At 31.1% G+C, this 21,392-nt stretch overlaps 3 protein-coding genes, 1 long non-coding RNA gene and 1 pseudogene across 5 annotated transcripts; 3 read left to right on the forward strand and 2 right to left on the reverse strand.

The window, feature by feature from the left end:
- Positions 1-5,676: 5,676 nt before the first annotated feature.
- LOC146952031 (general transcription and DNA repair factor IIH subunit TFB1-1 pseudogene) lies at positions 5,677-7,450 on the forward strand (annotated as a pseudogene).
- A 3,361-nt stretch (positions 7,451-10,811) lies between these two features.
- LOC146952032 (protein TPR3-like) lies at positions 10,812-12,007 on the forward strand. Of its 2 annotated transcripts, XM_085757647.1 has the most exons (5): positions 10,817-10,976; positions 11,083-11,262; positions 11,339-11,452; positions 11,536-11,694; positions 11,823-12,007. In XM_085757647.1, exons 1-5 carry the CDS (start codon positions 10,891-10,893, stop codon positions 11,842-11,844), a joined length of 561 nt encoding a protein of 186 aa, XP_085613773.1. In that variant the 5' UTR covers positions 10,817-10,890; the 3' UTR covers positions 11,845-12,007. The 2 variants fall into 2 exon arrangements, with proteins under 2 accessions (XP_085613771.1, XP_085613773.1); XM_085757645.1 differs by lacking the exon at positions 11,823-12,007 and having other exon boundaries at positions 10,812-10,976; positions 11,536-11,725.
- Positions 12,008-13,032: 1,025 nt separating this feature from the next.
- On the reverse strand, positions 13,033-15,609 carry LOC146952033 (alpha-amylase). The gene is made up of 4 exons (XM_085757653.1): positions 15,511-15,609; positions 15,284-15,413; positions 13,662-14,467; positions 13,033-13,428 (listed from the first exon to the last, which is right to left on the reverse strand). Exons 1-4 carry the CDS (start codon positions 15,592-15,594, stop codon positions 13,150-13,152), a joined length of 1,299 nt encoding a protein of 432 aa, XP_085613779.1. The 5' UTR covers positions 15,595-15,609; the 3' UTR covers positions 13,033-13,149.
- Positions 15,610-15,614: 5 nt separating this feature from the next.
- LOC146952034 (uncharacterized) lies at positions 15,615-16,751 on the forward strand. Its single transcript, XR_015033117.1, has 2 exons — positions 15,615-15,960; positions 16,173-16,751. It is a non-coding gene; the product is annotated as an uncharacterized LOC146952034 (long non-coding RNA).
- A 1,730-nt stretch (positions 16,752-18,481) lies between these two features.
- Positions 18,482-20,195, reverse strand: SCP2 (sterol carrier protein 2). Its single transcript, XM_085757656.1, has 4 exons — positions 19,976-20,195; positions 19,825-19,885; positions 18,942-19,044; positions 18,482-18,835 (listed from the first exon to the last, which is right to left on the reverse strand). Exons 1-4 carry the CDS (start codon positions 20,105-20,107, stop codon positions 18,754-18,756), a joined length of 378 nt encoding a protein of 125 aa, XP_085613782.1. The 5' UTR covers positions 20,108-20,195; the 3' UTR covers positions 18,482-18,753.
- Between the last annotated feature and the right edge of the window lie 1,197 nt (positions 20,196-21,392).

Genomic DNA, 21,392 nt, shown 5'->3' on the forward strand with positions numbered 1-21,392 from the left:
TCCAAGATCTTGTAGTTTTTGGAGTGTAGCTATTGTATTGATATTTTGTGCATGGTTTGACTAGTTTATACAAGACCATAATACAAATTATTATCTCCATTGACATAAGAGAATGAAATATTGATTTTTTTAAGTGAAAAGACACGAGAGGTATTTTTAATATAAAAAAGAGAGAAAAATAAAAGAGAGTTAAGGGTGAGATTTGAAAACATTTGATAAAACATGGAACAAATGCCCATCTCAGTCCCTCACTTTGTTAGGGTGTTTTGATTTAATCCCTCAATCACTATCATAAAATGTTAAGTTAGTTATTCCCTTTGCAGAAAGTTTATCTAGTTAGTCTCTTTGTCTTGTATTTAGAGACCTCATTGTCGTTAAGTATGTAATTTTATGGATTAAATAGACACCGTGTAAATGTATTATTTTCCTTCACAAAAGTAAATGTATTATTTCAAGGATCGAATTGATACTATGTAATTACAGTGACCAATTTGACATGACAATCTTTCTAATAAGATGGATGGAGGGTCTAACTTAGTTGGTTTACCTCCACTTACTTTTTAAAAAAAAAAAAAATACATTCGCCATTATTTAAATCAATTTTAAATTGAAATGTAATTTTGTAAGTTTCATTTAATTAACTTAACAAAACAAAATTGTTTAAGTCCTGGTGAGCAAGGTCCGGGGGTTCAATACATTGACATATGCAAGACCCGGGGTTCAAACCTCGAACACCAAAAAAAAAAATTGTTTAAAACAAGTAATCATTTCCTTATATTAAAGTGGTTTCTTATTTTTTGTTTTCTCTTTACACAACTCCATTACTGTGCCAAAAAAAATAAAAGTATACCCTATCGGAAAAAAAAAATGACGCTACGATGACGTTAAAAATCATTAATCATAATTTTTTTAGGGGCACAAATCATAGTATTAATTATACTAATCATAGTATTAATTATTAGAGAAATGATACATGTACATCCACTTTTTGACAACTTTCTCTCTCATACTCACATTATATTCTCAATCTTTCTCTTCCTTTTTCTCTCTCTATTGTTTTGGACCAATGGGAAGAGAGTAAATAAAAGTTGTCATCAAATTTGTTAGATATGGTTGTGCAAATATCACAACTCTAATTATTATTATTTTTAAGTCAAAAGGAACATTGTATTAAATAAAAAGATAAAGATACAAAGATTGGGGGACATTAAATCTAACACAGATACAACCCAAACAGAGATACATCATCATAAATCAGTCCTAGTGATCAGTCATAATGTATCCTAACAAAAAATTCATTAATCACGATCATAGTAGTAATTATCAAATTAAGTATTTAATGAATTTTTCGTTGCTCTTTTAAAATAAAATAAAAGATCCTTAAAAAAATGAAACAAAAAAGACATTGACATGATTAAGGTGCAAAACATGTAATAGGGACAAACTTTTAAGGAAACAATATTTGGAATGATGAAAGTGGGTGTAAATTAGTGAGGTGGGTGTAAACAATTTGATGAAATTTATAAAAATAAGTGTAAATAATCAAGTAGATGTAGGTTGCTAACTTACACCTTAATGATTTTAGGTGGGTGTAGCTTGCTAATTTATATCTTAGTGTTTTTAGGTGGGTGAAAATTAACAACCCCAAATTTATTTATTTTTTTCTTAAGGATAATATTTATATTTCATAATTATATTATTAATATAAATATCGGCTTAATTACCTTTTTTGTCCTCTAACTATTTAATTAGTATCGGTTTGGTCCTCTAACTAAAATTTGATTTATTTCGGTCCTCTAAGTTTCTCACAGTTACTACATTAGTCCTTTCTGTTAGTTTTATTCAAATAAACGTTAGGGTTTGTGTTATGTGGGTACCAGACCTCCTGTTTCACACATACATATGAACCATAACATTTACTAATAATATCAGTCACTATTTAATCATAATAATTAATCAGGTATATGACCAAAATGATACTAATAAATAAAGTTAGAGGACCAAACTGATACTAATAAATAAAGTTAGAGGACCAAAAACTAATAGAAAGGGTCAAATGTAGTAACGGTGAGAAAGTTAAGGGACCAAAATAATTCAAAAGAGAAAGTTTAGGGACCAAAATAAATCAAATTTTAGTTAGAGGACCAAATCGATACTAATTAAATAGTTAGAGGACAAAAAAGGTAATTAAGCCTATAAATATCTGTAACTTTTTTGTGTGTGAACTAAAAGTATCCCCTAGACATGTCCAGCAGGGATTAGAAATCGAATTGCATCCCCTCCCCAACGGGTTCGGGTATTGTAACCCGTCGTAATTATTTAACTATTTTGATGAGTTTTAGCATATACTTATATGATTTAAATGTGTGATATATGATTTATGAATTTAAGTAGTTTACATGATTTTTAGATAAATTATGTGATTTCAAGATTGATGTGAAGTATATGATTTTGTGAAGTTATTATGTTGGTGTGACTTATTTTATTATTAAATAAAATAAGATATGAAAAATAAAATAAAAATATTAAGAAGTGGGGATGTGATGTGAGATGAGTAATTTTAGTGGTGAGAAAAGAATAGAAGAGTGTTATAAATAAAGAAGTTAGGTTGAGAGGATAGTTTTACACAGAACGTACGTTTTTGGAGAAAAAGGGAGAAAAGTCAGAAAAGAGGAGAACAAGAGAGAGAGCTGCGATTTCTGCAATAACCAGGTAAGGGTGAGACTAACTTTCAATATAATTAAGGGTATGATTCTGAAGAATGAATTTAACATGATTAGGTTGAGTTTTGTGAGAATTGAGAAATTAGGTTTATGACCGATTTGATGATTGAACCATGAAATTCCATTAGAATGAAGCCAAACTTGTGTACAGACCTTAGATATTCCATAAGGTGATAATTAGATGTTGTTTTGATGTTAGAATCATGAGGATAGATGAAAAGTTGAGATTTTTAGGTTTCTGGCCGTACTGACATTCATCGCTCGCAACTGCGAGCAGCAACACTCGCAACTGCGAGCTATGAACCCATCGCTCGCAACTGCGAGCAACATTACTCGCCACTGCGAGCTACCCCAGATGCTCGCAACTGCGAGCAAGACCACTCGCCACTGCGAGCAACGCTGTTAGTTGCCCAAAATGTTTCCCTTGCGATCCTTTCGCACATGTAATTATGAGTTGATCTTAGGAGTAAGAATGAGGGTTGTTTAGGATGTTTCCAGACGTTCCAGAAGTCTGTTAGATGACTGAGATTATTAGTAATGTTGCATGAGTGATATCTTGATGTGTATGAAATTTATGTTGATGTAATTCATTCCTCAAATGATGTTGAAATATTCAAGTACTGTTACATGTTGTATTTTGTTGTTGTTTAATTGTTGTTGACCATATAAATGTCTTGAAGTTGCATGAGTCGGTCTAAGTTGCAATGATTTAAGAAGTTGTCCATGTTTATGGAATTGTAAGAGATGTTCACGATGTTGTTAAGTTGTCTAAGTTGTATTGTAGGAAGATTGAGTCCATTGCATGCTCATTAAAGATGGGGGCTTGAGGCCCGACAGCTTAATGCTCAAACTACGTTGGGGGCTTGAGGCCCGGCAGCTTTATGCTCACATGTTGAAGAGCCTATTTACGCTCATTTATGTTGGGGGCTTGATGCCTTGAATGGTACCACATGCATTTGCATATCAAGAAGTTTCACGATGATTTAAGTTGTTAAGAGTTACATTGTCGAGTCTAGTGTTAAGTTAAACATGATGTCTGTTGATGATTCAAAAGATGATGTGTTGAATATGATTTAAGGATGATATTTGATGATGATATTTGATTATGATTGGTATGATGCTAAGTGATAAATGTTGATATGTTACTGATGTTTTATGTTGTTAAATGCATTTTGATGAATTATATGTTTAATTTATTGACTGTGAAATCTCACCCCTTCTGCTTGAAAATGTTTCCCTTCGTATGGGTAACTTGCAGGTAATAAAGACTAGAGGCGTTTGTGAGTGTACTCCTCACTTGTGTCTAGGTGCTCTGATACGTAACGGGATGGGTCTTGCTTTCATATCTATTCCTTACGTGTCATTTATGGACTAAAACTTATGAGATTTTCTAATAAGGCATGCGTGCCAAGAATTTTATCATGTTGAACTATTTTCCGCTGCGAAGTTTCAGATTTTGTGATGTTGAATTTGAAGGATAATTATTATTATCCATTTTATGATTTTCAAGAAGTATGTGACATTCTGTTTAGGATTTAAATACTCTGTTTTATTATGAAATTTTCATGTTGGGAAAACGGGGTGTTACAGGTATCCCCGCCTCTTCCCCATCTCCGCAGTGGATAATTTTTTTTAATAAAAATAAAAGAATTTTTTAACCTTGAACGCAATGTTGTAATGCATTATACAACTACGAGATGTTGGCGATCGATGACTATGGTAAAGGAGAAGAAAGAAGTTGTGAGTGTGAGATATGGAAGGAGAAAAGAGAGAACTATGATTGTCATCTTAAAGACTGAGACTCTGACCGTGTGAGTGAAATGATTTTGGGTTTTAGTTTCTATTTATATAAAATGGGTAATAAATTGATTTTCTACATTTGAGACGGCGGGTTTCGGGGTTTGGGTGTGGTTAGGGGTGGATACTTATATCCCTGTTACCCGTCTCATACTCGTGTTTTAAAATTGGGGAAAACTTAAACCCATACCCAAACCTGAACCCAGTAAATATGGGGAAAACCCATCAAATTGGGATTGGTTCGAATGGATAGCCGTGAGTATGAGTTTTGTTGGCATGTCTAGTATCCCCTGCACGCAACTGCAATATACTAATCTCTCGAGTTGGGTAAAATTAAAATGAGTAACACTTGTATTCTTAATGCTGACTTTGAATACATTGCCTCTGCTTAAGATGGAAGAGATCTCATTCAACTCAAATACTCTTGGATTATTATTTGCACTCATTGAGGTAATCAAGATTTACCTTATTTTAAGAATAAACCAATTTTAGGGAATATGTTAATATGTTATGAATCTTTATTTTAAAAAGGTTATATATTTTTATTTATATTTGATCAGATTATTTATTTTAGACTAGCGAAAAAGTGTCCGTCTTTTCCACTCCTTTTATTGCGCTAACGTTTGAAAATTATGAACGGTGTTTTTTTTTTATGAAATTTTGATTTTGATTAAAACTAAAAAAATATAAATATTTGTTGCTTTCAAGTTATAAAAAAATCAAATTAATCATGATCATATATTTCAACGACACTAACAATAATAAAATATAACAAAAAAATTATAATATAAATTCTTTTTTTAATGACACCAACAACAATTTTATTATAGAAAAAGTTGTTTAAGGGTATAATTGGAATGATGAAAAAGTAAGTATAAATATAATCTTCTAGTTTGTTACACTTTTTAAATGATAAAAGAAAAATATATATATTTATATCATGTTTGTTACAATTGTTTTAATATTTAAATTTATTCTTATCTATTTGTTACATGTGTATTGAAAATTGAGGGTATTTTTGAAAAGAAAAAATTCAATCCAAAAGTGCTGAAAGGGTAGTGTTTTCTTTATATAGAGTAAGATATACGATATTTGACAATAACAAAGATTCTGTTTCAAATTTTGTTCTCTTTTATTCCACTATTGTTACCTATAAATAGGTTAGTGGAATATAGACTGAGCAAAACTAACTATCAAGATTATTTGATAGGCTGCGGCACCCACCGGTGCTTCTTGCGTTTTCTACGAACTTAGAAGTGATTATTCCATTTTTTGGAGTAGATAGAATGCTCTCTCCCAAACGTGACGGTTCCGATTAGCGATTTCTCGATCCTAAAAGCGCTTTTGAATTAAACCCTTACCGGAATTGAATTCTACGGTGATGTCTTCTTCGTCGGTACAACAAGTTGTTAAGCGCGCCAAATACAAATCCACCGTGAAAGATCCTGGTACTCCTGGTGTAATCAAATTGACTCGACCCAAACTTGTTTTCAAGCCTAATGATCCAACATCAAACAACAAGCTTCACGTTGATTTCAGATTAATCAAAAGTCAAAAAAACACCAAAGAGGGGTCAAACAAACCACCGTGGCTTAACCTTGTACATTCTCAGGGCAGCAGTTACATCTTTGAGTTTGAAAGCTTTTCAGATCTTCATGTTTGCCGGGAATTCGCCACTGGTATTATTAGCCGAAAGTTAAAACAAAGGATTGGATTTAAAAATTCTTTGATCTTCGACACAAAGCCTATTAGTGATAGTCGGTTAAATCAGGTTAAATTTCAATGGACTCCAGAGATCAAAATATCAGATTTTTGCACTCAAACCAGCAGTTCACCAGGCATTCCTCAATTTTGTACCCAGTAAGATGAGCGAGGTAGATTTCTGGAACAAATACTTTAAAGCTGAATATCTCTTTAGTACCAAAAATGCTATTGCATTGCAGCAGCTGCTGAGGCTGCTGAAGATGAAGATCTTGCTGTTTTTTTGAAAGATGACGAGATATTAGAAAATGAAGCTCGAAGGAAGGTTCGACGGGTCGATCCAACTTTAGACATGGTAGCAGACCAAGGAGATGATTACACTCATCTTCCTGATCATGGGATTTTCCGCAATGGTAGCAAGGAAACATCTGAACCTCAAAATACTCTGTATCGGAGAACATTGTTGCAAGATCTCAACAGACAAAGTGAGGTGGTTCTTGAAGGAAAAACTTTAGATATAGATATGGAACATCCAAGAACAGCGGTAGAAGTGTTTGCTCGAAGAAAACATCTCAAGATATCTGATGGGGTTGTAGAGGAGAGGCGAAACAGAATTTCTAAGATGGTCCAGATTGAAGATCTTCAGGCGGCACAAGATGATCATCCATTTGTACCACTCTGTATCAAGGATCCTCGTGACTATTTTGATTCTCAACAAGCTAACGCAGTAAAAACCTTGGATGATTCCCTAGCTGGTAAGGAGAAAATAAGATGCAATTTGGGTTCTGAGGAAGCCTATGGTTCTTTGAGGGAGTCCATATCTAACATCAAAACTATGGGATTAAGGGATCCTCTATTGAGTCATGAGGTTGCGTTTAAGTTCCTTTATGGATTGTGCCTTGATATATTACCCAACAACACAACTAAGGAGGAACTACTAGATCATTGGGTTTGCAGTCAGGAATTACTGAGGCACTTTTGATCTTCTTATCCAGTAACAACACAGTCTTGTTAATAAGGCTACAAGACTTAAAGACGCCATATCACAAATATATTTTAAACTCGAGGAAATAAAGGTATCTGCACAGTCAGACCTTACGATGCTGACATTAGGAGAAGAAATGCTAAAGGGTCAAAGCCTAATGCTTATGTTTAGTAGAATGATATTTCTATGTTATACCGTCAATTTTGCCGTGACCCCAAAACAGTATGGCTATTTATATTTAGACTTGTGCTAGCAAACTCTCCCAAACACTCACTCCAAACACTCACTTCATTATTCATTTAAATCAAGGAGTTATACACAATGGAAATGGGTTCCACTTGTGGGACATACGGTAGTTTCATCTAATAAGAGAGTGTTGAAAAGAGAGTGTCTCTGACATTACTCTTATCTTGTGGGACATACTAGAATTATTGACGATTTTTTATATATATAATTACGTAGAATTTAATTTCATAAAAAAATATTACTATTATTATTATTAGCGAAAAGACGGGCACGTGCCCGTCTTTCCGCTCTTTTTATTGCGCTAACGTTTGAAAATTATGAATGATGTTTTTTTTAATGAAATTTTGATTTTGATTAAAAACTAAAAAAAATATGAATGTTTGCTGCTTTCAAGTTATAAAAAATCAAACTAACCATGATTATCTATTTCAACGACATCGACAATAATATAATATAACAAAAAAAAATAGGGTTAATTAAGTAAATGGTCCCTGTAAATATTCAGAATTTTGTTTTTAGTCCATATAAAATAAAATCACACTTTTTAGTCCCTATAAAAGTTTCCATCAGCATTTTTAGTTCCTGTCAAAAATTTCCATCAACATTTTGGTCTCTAAAATGCTTAAGGAAAATGTCACAGGGACTAAAAAAATGTGATTTTATTTTATAGGGACTAAAAACAAAACTGTGAATATTTATAGGGACTAAAAACTTAATTAACCCAAAAAAATATAATCTAAATTCTTTTTTTAATGACACCAACAACAATTTTATTATAGAAAAAGTTGTTTAAGGGTATAATTGGAATGACCAAAAAGTAAGTATAAAGATACTCATCTAGTTTGTTACACTTTTTAAATGATAAAGTAAGAAAAAAAAACAAAAAAATAAATATATATTCATATCGTGTTTGTTACATTTGTTTTAATATTTAAATTTATTCTTATCTATTTGTTACATGTGTTATTTGTATTGAAAATTGAGGGTATTTTTGAAAAGAAAAATCCAACTCAAAAGTGCTGAAAGGGGTAATTTTCTTTATATATAGTACAGATATTTACTTGAATTATATATGCATTCAATAAATAATATTAAAATATATAATAATATAAAAAAATATTAGTCAAATAATAATAATAATAATGATAATGATAATAATAATAATAATAATAATAATAATAATAATAATAATAATAATAAAAATAATAATATATTATTCTCTAATTAGAGTATGATGATTATAGTTATAATTATAATTACTAGCGAAAATACGGACACTCACGTGTCAATCTTTCCGCTCTTTTTATTGCGCAAACATTTGAAAATTACAAATGGTGTTTTTTTATGAAATTTTAGTTTTTATTAAAAGTAAAAATATAAATGTTTATTGCTTTCAAATTATAACAAATCAAACTAATCATTATTATCTATTCCAATGAAACTAGCAATATAACAAAAATATAATCTAAATTCTGATTTTTTTAATGACACCAACAACAATCTCTATTATAGAAAAGTTGTTGTTTAAGGGTATAATTGGGATAATAAAAAAGTAAGTACAAATACACTCATCTAGTTTGTTACACTTTTTAAATGATAAAGGAAAAAACTGGACATTTGAGTTTGTTACACTTTTATTTTAATATTTAAATTTATTCTTATATATTTGTTACATGTGTTATTTGTATTGAAAATTGAGGGCATCTTTGGGAAGAGAAAACCAGCCCAAAAGAGTTGAAAGAGGTTGTTTTTTTATATATATAGTATAGAATAGTATAGATAATAATAGGGGGACTAGTCACTTTAGTCCCTGAATAGGAAAGGAGTCGTCACTTTAGTCACTGAATGCAGATAAATTGCAAAATAGTCTCTGAATGTATACTTTGTTAGTCAATTTAGTCCCTGAATGCAGACTCAGCTAGTCAATTTAGTCCCTGAAATTGACTAATAGAGTCTACTTCAAGGACTGTTTTGCAATTTCTCAGCATTCAAGGACTAAAGTGACTACTCATTTCCCATTCAAGAACTAAAGCGACTAATTCCCCATAATAATAACAAGAATAATAAGAATAAGCCTTAAAAAAAGAAAGAATAAGAAATAATTTATAATGTTATGGGTTATACAGTGGTTCCCCCCCCCCCCCCCCCCCCCCCCAGTTTTGAACGAATTTTAATTTACCCCTATCATATATCTTTTTGCTACCGTCAAAATTCACGAAGATCCAAACCCAAAGAAATCTTCAAGTTACAAAGTTGAAATCCAAAAATTTAAAAATTTAAGGTACCTTAGCCACTCATAATTTGAACGAATTTTAATTTACCCCTATCATATCATCTGTTTTCTACGGTCAAAATTCACGAAGATCCGAAACCAAATAAATCTTCAAGTTACAAAGTTGAAATCCAAAGTTTTTCTACAGGGGGTAAGTCAAAACTCGGTCTAAGTAAACATCATTTAACCCTAATAATAATCCCCTAAATAATATATGTTAGGATTACTTGTTAAAAAAATGTATATGTTAGGATAATATATGTTTTCCATAAAAAAAAAAAATAGAGTATACTATTATATGCCTGCCTTCAATATATATATATATATATATATATATATATATATATATATATATATATATATATAGTAGACTCTAATAATAATAATAATAATAATAATAATAATAATATATGTTTGGAATGAAAAAATAATCATATCTAGTAAGATGTCTATTTGTTTTTTCAAATAGCCTAGAAATTTACATCTTCCTTCAAAAAAAAAAGAAATTCACATTTTAAGGTGAATAAATAGGGTGTTCAAAATTCGAACGTTAAACTATACAAATATTATACAATATCCTTATCAACTAAGTTAAACTCACGAGAAAAAGATGTCTATTTATTAAAAAGATCTATTAGGATATTTTTTTTTAGAAATATTAGGATATCTTATCAACCGTCAACGAAATATACTTTTTTCTTGTCAAAAAGATATTATTTTATTATAACGCATTTGACCGGCTTTTACAAATTTTTTAATTGATTTGAATCATAAATTAAAAGAGATATTATTTTATTATAACGCATTTGACCGGTTTTTACAAATATTTAAATTGATTTGAATCATAAATTAAAATAGATTTTATTTTATAATAACGCATTTGACCGTCTTTTACAAATATTTAAATTGATTTGAATCATAAATTAAAATAGATATTATTTTATAATAACGCATTTGACCGGCTTTTACAAATATTTAAATTTAATTTTTTATAGAATATTTAAATTGATTTTGAATCATAAATGTTAATATATGAAAAAGAAATTTTACTCTTCATGTATATAAATACCCTATCATACCTAAAACCATGATACATCATAACTTTTGATATTGGTTCCATTGGTTAGTGAATACTTTAGTTCTAAACAAAAGTAGTTGTTATCAAGATGGCAAACAACAACAGCAAAGAGCAGGTCATCTTCTTAGTGTTACAATATTTGGGTGATGCAGGTCTAAAGAAAACGGCACACACGTATGTGTCTCTTCTAACTCCGACAATTCATGATTTTTTTTCTCTTTAATGATTATTTGTTTAACAATGAATTGCATTTGCACTTCATTCTTTTGTTAATTTACAGGCTTGAGCGTGAAAGCGGGTTGTATTTTGACATGGAACATTTTGAAGATATGATACTCAACGGGAAGTGGGACGAAGTTGAGAAGTATCTATCAGGATTCACAAAAGTTGAAGACAACGCTCACTCCACCAAAATATTCTTTGAACTTAGAAAACAAAAATATCTTGAGGCATTGGACAGGTAACTAAGAATTTTATTTCTTAGTAATAATCATAATTTTTTTTTCTTATTCTAAGTTTTTGTCTTCTTTCATTAGCAACAACCGTAGCAAGGCTTCTGATATCCTCATGAAGGATCTGAAAGTATTTCGCTCAAAGAGTGAAGCACTATTTAAAGACTTGACTCATCTTCTGACAATTGACAATATAAGGTATGATTCAATATTTATTTTGTGTGATGAAGTCCGAATTGAATCATTCTTTATGTGTATAACTTTATTTTTAACCTCATTAGGGATCATCCATTACTTTCAACATATCAAGATGCAAATTCTGGGAGAAAGAATGTGATGGATGAAATTAAGAAAGTCATAGAGCAAAACCCTATGTTAGTTGGCAAATTAAAATTCCCTGCCATTGAAAGTCAGAGGCTAAGGCGTCTTCTAAGTGAAAGGTTTCACACTTATTTTCTTAACTTATCGTAATGCATGCAATGCTTCATATTTTCTTTGGCACATTGTATTAAAATTGATAAATATTTTTTTTACTATACTATACATTTAATCAAGTAATGTATTTCAGCTGTGGCATGTCTCAGAGATAAGAGAAGAGTAGTTCGAAGAAGCCAAAAGGGAGAGCTGATGCTGGGAGACAAAACACATGTTGGAGGATTATTTAACATGTATTTTGATCGTTTTTATTTCTTAGTAGTAATAAATTTTTCTTAATACATGGAACTGCTTGTATGACATATTTTGAGACTGGATTTTGATATGATTTTGTCGTTATTGATTAAGAGTTTGTTATCTTTCTTATAGTTTATTTATTCACAGTTGGAAAAGTTATATTTGATTTGGATATTTTTTTAAGGAAATATTTAATTTAGCTATTGGAAACAAGCGATTTATGTGTGTTGATTAGGAATAAGAAAATTATCAATCGGCTTTTTTGAGGAATAATGATCTAAATGCTTTCGTTAGATTGTGAAATTGCAATGAATTGAATAGTAATAATTTAACCAGAAGAATTATCCACTTAAGGAATATGGAGTAATATACATAAACTTAGTGAGAACGACGTACGGCGTAGTGGATAAATCTTAATGAGTTTCTATACAATTAGACATTTGTAAAACCTTTTTAAGTTTGAGAAAGCATATGACTCGGTTAGTTGGAGTATTTTATATTATATGCTTTGTAGATTTGATTTTTGCTTTAGAAGGCGGAATCAGATGAAGGCGGTGTGTTCTCGGAGAGCTTATTGATGTTGGTTAATGGGATCCCAAGCGAACAAGTGTAAATGGCGGAAACAAGGGAATTCATTGGCACTTTTTCCTCTTTTTATTAGTTGTGGAGGGGGTTGGAGCCTTGATGCAAAAGGCGGTTGGCTTAGGCTACTTTTAGGGTTTTCGGATTCCAGGGGATCGATTCCTTTTGTCTATCTTGGCCTCTTGGTTCGAGGCAAACCCAATGAAGGTGTCTACATGGGTTCTCGTAGTTGAAGCAATTAGAAAAGAGTATCCTCTTGGAGAAATAGATATGTGACTTTGGGTGAAAGAGTGATGTTGATCAATTTTGTTATTGAGAAAACACTCGGATGAGCCATGCCTATTATATGAGTGGTTTGTGAACCCGATCAATTGTATTTTTAGATAAGAGGAGACCTTTTTTTAGGAAACGTTGTGTCTTGTTATTTTTTGGATGTGGGTGCGGTAGTACCACCTGTACTCTTTTTCCATTATCAATTCTAAATAAACCTTTGCAATTTCCAGAAAAAAGTGACCATTAGCATATAATAATTAAATTCTTGAAATAATAATATTAACAGTGAATGTTATATTCTGGAAACAAGCAATGCAAGATTCTTTGTTTTTTTGGGGCATAACAAGACACGATATATAATATATAGTTTATGATGAACACCAAATAGTATTTATAGCACTCAATTCCCACACAGCATAGTCTTGTCCAGATGTAGCAACATGGAAATTTGAGGGAATAAGATTTCCAAGGTCCATCTTTGGTCCTATCTTTACAATAATCTTGTTGTCTATTTTTGCTACATACATGTCAGCTTCAGCTGCTAGAATGTTCACTGTGCTTTTCATGTTGATCCCATTCCTCTGTCTAATTGCACTCAATTTTGCTATCTGATCCTTCAGTCCCCAATCAAAGAAGTGGTCATAGAACTGCATAACAAAAAAATCCATAACTGCATAAAAATATAATCATAATAGTATGTTTATATGTATTAATGTATACAATAATATCAGATAGTTCAGATTTTAAGCTCGACAAATCAAAATTTGATGCTTGAGATCTTCCCGCGCAGTCACTATTTGACTATTAGCAATCAATTTCCGTCTTTTATACAATGCTCAAAACAACATGATATAAAAAGTGAAAAGGTTAGAGAAAGTACTATTGATGGAGTCCCTGGATGTGTTAGAATGTAAGCATAACCCTGCATGACTTTATCAGAAGGAAATGGCCAAAGTTTCTGAGTTGAACCTGTATCATGATTATCAATAAATGTTACACCATTTTCTGGTTTTATACCAATCAAACCAGGTGGTTTTCCATTTGAATCTTTCAACCTCCAAAGTTCTCCTTGTACAGCAGCTTGAAGAATCCCTTTGGTAGTAAAATCAAATGCATTAACAACACCGCCACCATTTTCAACCCAATTAACAAGTTCACCTCTAGCTGCATCTTGATTATAGTTGAGTTTTCCATCTTGTCCGTAAGAAAGCGAATTCCAATACTCTCCGACTGCAAAATCTGGTGAAGTGTTTTCCATATAAATTTTGGTTATTCTAGGAGCATAACCTTTAACAAAATCAAATCTCCATCCAGAAAATCCAATATCAGTTTTGAGCCAATTCATCCATTCAGATAACTCTTTTTGTACTTGAGGATTGAGATGATCAATGTCAGGTGCAGCTTCATAGCCCTCTCCACTATCAAGGTTCCCGGTGCCATCAGAATAAGCAGTGTCATCTTTGCAAATGAAAGATGGACCCCAATCAAGTTTTGAATCAGGAGTCCCACCTTCAAAGAGGCAATAAATTCCTCGGCCATCTTTTCTTTCTGCTGTTCTATGGTTGATCACTATGTCTGCTAGACAATTGATTCTTTTATCTTTGAAAGCTGCAATTAGTGACTTTAGTTCATCTTTTGAACCATATTTTGATGCATCTAGATCATACAGTCTTCCCGGAAGATATCCTGGATTAAAAAAAATTAACAATATTTATAATGTATGAACAGAACCCCCGGTTAAAATGAATAAAGATTCGAAAAATGCAATATATAATTCCTCTAAAAAATGTATACAGCTTGTATTTAAATACTATGGCCTAAATTTAACCATTAGTCTTGAATTGTACCTATTTACTTGTTAGTAACTATGAGCCATATCCAGCTTTATATTTATTAAACGATCTAAAAAAAGTATGCAAAAAATTATTTGGGCCACAACAAGATAGTTTTTAAATTTTGCGTTCCCTACAGTCATGCGATCAGAACAATTGTATGAATATCGAACAACTCATATTCAGCCTGTATCGCAGGACTACAGTGACTGCATCACAATCTGCTCTAAATTCAAATCTAATATTATTTGATGTCTCCGAAACTGCAAATCGGCTGTGATTGAGACTATATCAGCCCTATTTGACTGTGATTCTCTGCTATATCAAGAATCAAAGCGCTACCAAAAACAACCTAATACTATTATTATGTTGCTGTCATACGCCTGCTAGAACTTTGATCATGTAGAAACTTAGAAGATATAAGAAAACATTTGTATATTTAAGTACAAGTATGTGCTCCTATTTATATTTCTATTATAGTATTAGGAGACAAACAAACAAAGTAAGTAATTACACATAAAAGTTAATTGATCCTAACATGATTACATATCAATTACTAGCACAATAATTAGAGAATCATATGTTTGGAAAATGAAGGAAAAATAATGATCATCATATTCATATCCATTAATATTTCATTATGAGTGAAGCAGGTACAAAAATGTATTACCTTGAGGGCCAACACTTTGAGATGGAGGAGGGAGCCAAACATGTGTAATTCCAGCATTTGCTAGGTCAGGAATGAGATTCTTCAAAGAGTTGTACCATCCTCCTTTGTTACTTGATTCCCAGTTGAATCCCTGTAAAAACAATTATTATATTATATACATGCACATTTGATTAAGGTTGTTACTTGTTAATGAAACGTGTGTTATGTGATTTATGTTAATAAAATACCTGAAAGAGCAAAGCAGAAGAAGCTAAAAGAGGAAAAATAGAAAGACAGAGGCAGAAAAGACTGAGCCAAAGAAGAGAATCCATTGCTTCAAATGTGTTAAAAACGTTTGTGCTGTTCTGTGACTTATATAGAAGAAAATCTGGTTCTTGCGTGAAGTAAATAAATTTATTTCATAAAGTCATGATAAATGTATTATTATTTTTTTGACCAAATAATAATAAATGTATAGTATACAGTATACTCAAGATAAAGGGACAAATAAAGGCTTGACTAAAAAAAACAAAGTGACAAATAAAGGAGATATTATCATGGACCAGACCAGAGGAAAGAAGGATAGTGTGAATGTATGAAACAGAAAATTGGGTTTATTAGAGATAAAGATTCACAATTGTGGGAATTTCATAATATTTTGGAGAATTGGGAAATCTTGAGGGACAACCTAAGAGTGTGTTTGGATGAGGTAATTTGAAAATTTTAAAGAATTTAAAATTCTAGGCAATTTACCTCAAAATATTTGAATTCTCTCATAACATTACATTTCCTCAACATTATATTACATTCCCCCATCCAAACAATGGAATTTACCTCAAAGTATTTGCATTCCCTCATAACGTTACATTCCCTCAAAACATTCCCCCATCCAAACACACTCTAAGAGTAGTTTAAGGTATGGGAGTAGTGGGAACAAAGCTAAGGTCTAAAAGAGTCAAAGTTTCACATTTTGGAAAGCTTGATGTTTGTCAGCTAGTCAAGTAGTTATTCCACTGCAAATGCATCCATGTTCCATCCAATGATGAATCAAATCCTCGTATTATCTTGTATCATATGTTTTTTAATTTTCAATTAACTAAAACAAGTTTCAATTAAAATGTATAGATATTCTTTTTTTAATGATATATTACCTTTCAGAGGGTGTCGTACGTAATACAAGAGTTGCCTTGATTAAGAAAGAATTGGAGTGAAATGCTCAATTTTGAACCTTAAAACAGTAGGACTGTATCGGTATTTTAAAATGGTGTTTAAGTAATGAAACTACAAATAAGTCAAAGCCAAAATCATGCATGTGTATTTCCCTCCATAACTTGCATTAATGCAATGGTTATTAGTTATTACATGTTTATGCAGTTTCAATTTTGGTTTTATTTGCCAATTAAGTCATAAGGATCGGTGTCTCACACCTTGATTCTTTGTAACAATTGCTGTATAAATGTATCACTTGTAAATGAATATAAAACATCGATTTTTAATGTGAACGTGTTGTCTTCTACACGTAACTGCAGAGATTAATCTCTTAAGTCGGGTATGAATTGTAGATATTAATTTGGGTGTAGAACCACAATAGGTATCAAAGTTCTCCCTCAAAAGATTCAACATTGTTGCATTCCCATAACTGAAGTTAAACCATAACTTTTGATTAAGCTAGAAAAGATTCATTATCATCTTATCCGAATGCACTTGGATATATAAAACATCGATTGATTCATTCTCATACATAAAGCAAAAATCATAGGTATTAAAAAAAGTTGTTAATGTAATAAATTTGTATGAAATGCGTGTTAATTTTACAGATTTATCTTTATATTATGGGAAATGCTAACCGGTGCCCCCGGGTACTGGTTAAGAGTATGAAAAAGGAAATTATATAGTAGTTAATGCATTGAAATTGTGTAATTAATTTATAATAAAGTCAAAAGCAGTTTCCTTTTATAGTAATAATTCTCTTTTATGCTATGTTTAACCAGTGCCCCGGGAGCACCGGTTAGCAGTTTCCTTTAATTTATAATTAAAGGGACATTTCTGTAAATAAACTATTAATGCATGTGAAGTTTTGTAGAGATATTTAGAGACAATGAATTATTTTTAAAGGATTTTATATAATTATGGACGGAGAGAGTAATTTGATTTGTCTTACCATTTAGACACATTTGACAACAGATTTGATGCAAGGAAGAACATGATTAACATTTTACAATCAAGCATCACTTTTACACAGCCTTTATATTTTTGTAGAACAAATATTTTATTTTAGTGTTAATCCTCCGATTCATATGAAAAGGAAACTTTGGTAATCCGAAATTCGACTGAGAAGTAAGTAAAGTCAAGACAAAAATTATCCTAACTAGGCATCAAACTCGAATTTTCCCAAATAATTTGATAAAGCTTATTAAGCCTTTATGTTAGAAAAAAAGATTTTATTTCTTGTGTTAACCCTTCAGTTCACAGGTGAAGAAAACTCTGGTAATTCGAAGTTCAGCCGAGAAGTAAATTAAGTTCGAAAAAAAATTATCTTACCTAAGAATTGTACTCGGATACTCCAGAATGATTCGATCAAAGTGTCACTTGAGTTCATTAGTCACTTGAGTTCAATCAAGTGGTTTGCAAAACAAATATCTTTTGTTAAACGTTTCTTACCAAAAGCTGTCTACCCGAGTTCATCAAAGTTGAGTAGGGCATATCCTATTGTATGCCGAATTTCCAAGCATGCTGAAAATTTCACAAACATTTGAACCTGAGTTATTCCCTTACTGGTATTTTATCTGCCTTCGACAATATGTTAAACCAACACAAGAGTAAATTCAACTACCCGATTTCTTTAACCAATATGCAAAGTTAGATTTTCAAATTCAACCGATGAATATGCTTCTTCAATTCAACTCCACCCAAGTTTGCATCATGGCAAGAATAATTCTGAGCACAAGTTAGTTCTCATATAATCACAACAATATGTTTCAGCTGTGAAATTGCATTATACTAGGGGAAATTGGAAATGACCATTCACAGACATCATGGCAAGGAAGGCTGCTTTACAAATGAAGAGATATTGACAATAGAACTTGTCTTTTAAAATATTTAACTGGAAATATATTGTACACATGACACACAAATATAGGCAAAGATAGTGAGATGGAAATTCCCAGCATTCACAAGTATAGACTTAAATATAGGCTCAGTGATGCATCAATCCAAGTATTAATGGCAAAAACAATGGAAAGATAGCTCTATATTATTATAAATGTCATCCAAACTATTTCAAACTTGAAACATCCAACTACAGTATTATTATAAAAGACATTGGAAGATTTGCAGAACACTAACAATATCCTTCATTATCCATAACTATATTCTCATGAACCCCTCTACAACCTTAGGAATGATGATCTAACGTATTTAACTATAGATATACTCCTCAGGTTTTGAGGTTATGTATTTAGCTAGATTTCTGTAGTGATAGACATCTCTGCTCACATCTTGGAAGGCTTTGGGAAGATATCCGGAGTAAATTTCTGAGCAGCACTCAAACTTCCCTTAATCTTCATTGCACCCCTGTATTCATACACCACCACAATAGATACAAGGAAGTGAATGGTTAAACAAAGAAAAGCCAAAACGGAAAAAAAGAGAACACAAAAGTCTAGCTGAAATGCTGAACCTCATGAAAGCAATCTGTGGATTCATCTTCCCTAATGCAACCTTAACAAAGTCTTCATCTGTAAATGAAAAAGTTGCATCTGGCTTCCCACCTTCATATGCCCCTATATACACAACCAAATAATCATACATTAAGGATGGCATTGTAGGAGAAAGAAATCATTAAAATTAACCAAGTTGATGGCATGTTTTGGTCCACTTTTATAGGGGACAAAATTGATTCTACGTGAACGTATCCAAACACAAATCATTTTACCTTCAACTCACTTTTAGTCATAATCAATTTTACAAAATCAATTCTTTTTGTCATCGCAGAACCAAACATATATGAAGTATATTTGTAGGGAGAAGATTGTAGCAAGCAAGCATCTCAGTCAAAGCAAAATTATAACAGTTGTTGGTTAGTCTCCAGCTACCTAGAGCACAAACTATAATCTAAAAAGATTGAAAGCATTTAATCACATAAAATATGGAGGATTTCAACCTACTTTTTCAGATTTTAAATAAATCAAAATCTGGACTACACACAACCCAAATCCCTATTTTTGCCAACATAATTGTATCTCATCCATGCACAAATCGCTCACAGATAGTTCTAAATTGCAGCTAAGATTGCAATTGTGATTAATTCATAATCCTTAATATAATGAAAATCTATAGTTAATTACAACCAATGCATCAGTAACTACAATTGCAACTACAACACAATCACAAAGATCCTAAAATCTTGACATTATGGTTGCAATCATAGATAATTGCAATTTCAGCCAAAATATTAGATACTTTCAACCTTAAAGCAATTTCAGAACAATGCATTTTAGATAATTCATCATAAAATTGAATCAAATTGAATTGAAAAGGCTGAATAGAAAAATGAAATTAACCTTTGGTAACTTCTCCTTTCTTGAGATCAACGGTATATGTAACTTCATTGATTCCAATTTTCTGCAAAATTCACAACAAGAAGAGATTATAATTTAGGAATTAGCTTAAAATAAAAAAGAAATGAAATGAAATAATAAAGAAGAAAAAGACCTTAGGAGCAATTTGAAACTGATAAACGAGACCAATTTTTTCGGTGAGTTTTTTGCCAGCGTCGGTGGAAAAGTGTTGTTTCATTAAGTCGATTATCGCTTCTGATTTCAGATTCGATGATGAATCAGCCATGGTAGTTTGGTTGTTGCGTGAATGAATGAAATGAAATGTATCGAATTATTATTGGTTTGGTTTTTGGTTGTTGAATGGATTAATGAATGATTTTGCTTCTTTCTTCGGTAACTTGTATTTATAATGCTGTGAACCAAACCAAACACCTATTCAATTTAAAGGATAAGTTCAAATCAAATTTATTTGTAGTAAGTATACACAAATGGAACAAAAATATTTTGTTAAATCATTTAATATCCTTTAATTTTTTCCCTCAAAAAAAATAATTAATATTATTTATTTTATTTAATTTTTTTGGAAGGAATATCATTTATTTTTTTTCTTTTTAAATTATTTTTTGGTTTGTAGTTGAATGGACTGATATTACTTGAAAATCATGTAAAAACTGTGAGGTTTCAAATTCAAGTAAAAATAAAGATGTTTATAAGATAAGATCTAATACAATTTACTTGGAGTATACATACACAAATGGAAGAAAATTAAAATAAAAATATTTTGTTAAATCATTTAATATCCTTTAATTATTTTTCCATAAAAAAAGGGTTAAATATGTTTTTGGTCCCTATAAAATTGGGACCTTTTAAGTTTAGTCCTTACTTAATTTTAATAGTTCTTTTAGTCCCTAAAAAAAATTTCTACACTCAGTATTAGTCCCTCCTCAATTCAAATTTGTTTAATTTATGCTTAAACTCTTGTGTTTTTGAACAATTTTTTGCAGACTTGTTAAGAACATTACTAAAAGTTTCTCTGCAAAAAATTGTCGCAAAATTTGATTTCTACGTCTAGATTTTGTTAATTTTATCTTTAACTTTTGTTGTCTTAAAAAATTCATATTTAATTTGTTTCATGTTAAAAAATTCTAAATTTTAGTTAATGAACCTTTCATAGTATTCTAAACTTGTCTAAAAAAAATCGTACAAAAATTTAAGAGTTTAAGGATAATTAAACAAACTTTGTTGTAAGAGGGACTAAACTTAGAAGTAATTTTTTTTTGTGGGGACTAAAAAACCTATTAAAATTAAGTAAGGACTAAACTTAGATGTTCCCAATTTTATAGGGACCAAAAACATATTTAACCCTAAAAACAATGTGAGGTTGCGAATTCAAATAAAAATAAAGATGATTGTCTCACAAGGATATCCTCATTTGATAGAGACATTGTATAGCATGTGTAGGGATTGGGTTCAAAGTTTTAAGAGTAAATTACACTCCCCTCCCCTCAAAGATGCTTGTATTACACTTTACTCCCCTCTTATGTTAAAATATGCACTCCCCTCCCCTTTTA

Source organism: Medicago sativa, chromosome 1, assembly GCF_051527215.1.
Source record: "Medicago sativa cultivar Bolivia chromosome 1, Bolivia_mono, whole genome shotgun sequence".
Taxonomy (NCBI): domain Eukaryota; kingdom Viridiplantae; phylum Streptophyta; class Magnoliopsida; order Fabales; family Fabaceae; genus Medicago; species Medicago sativa.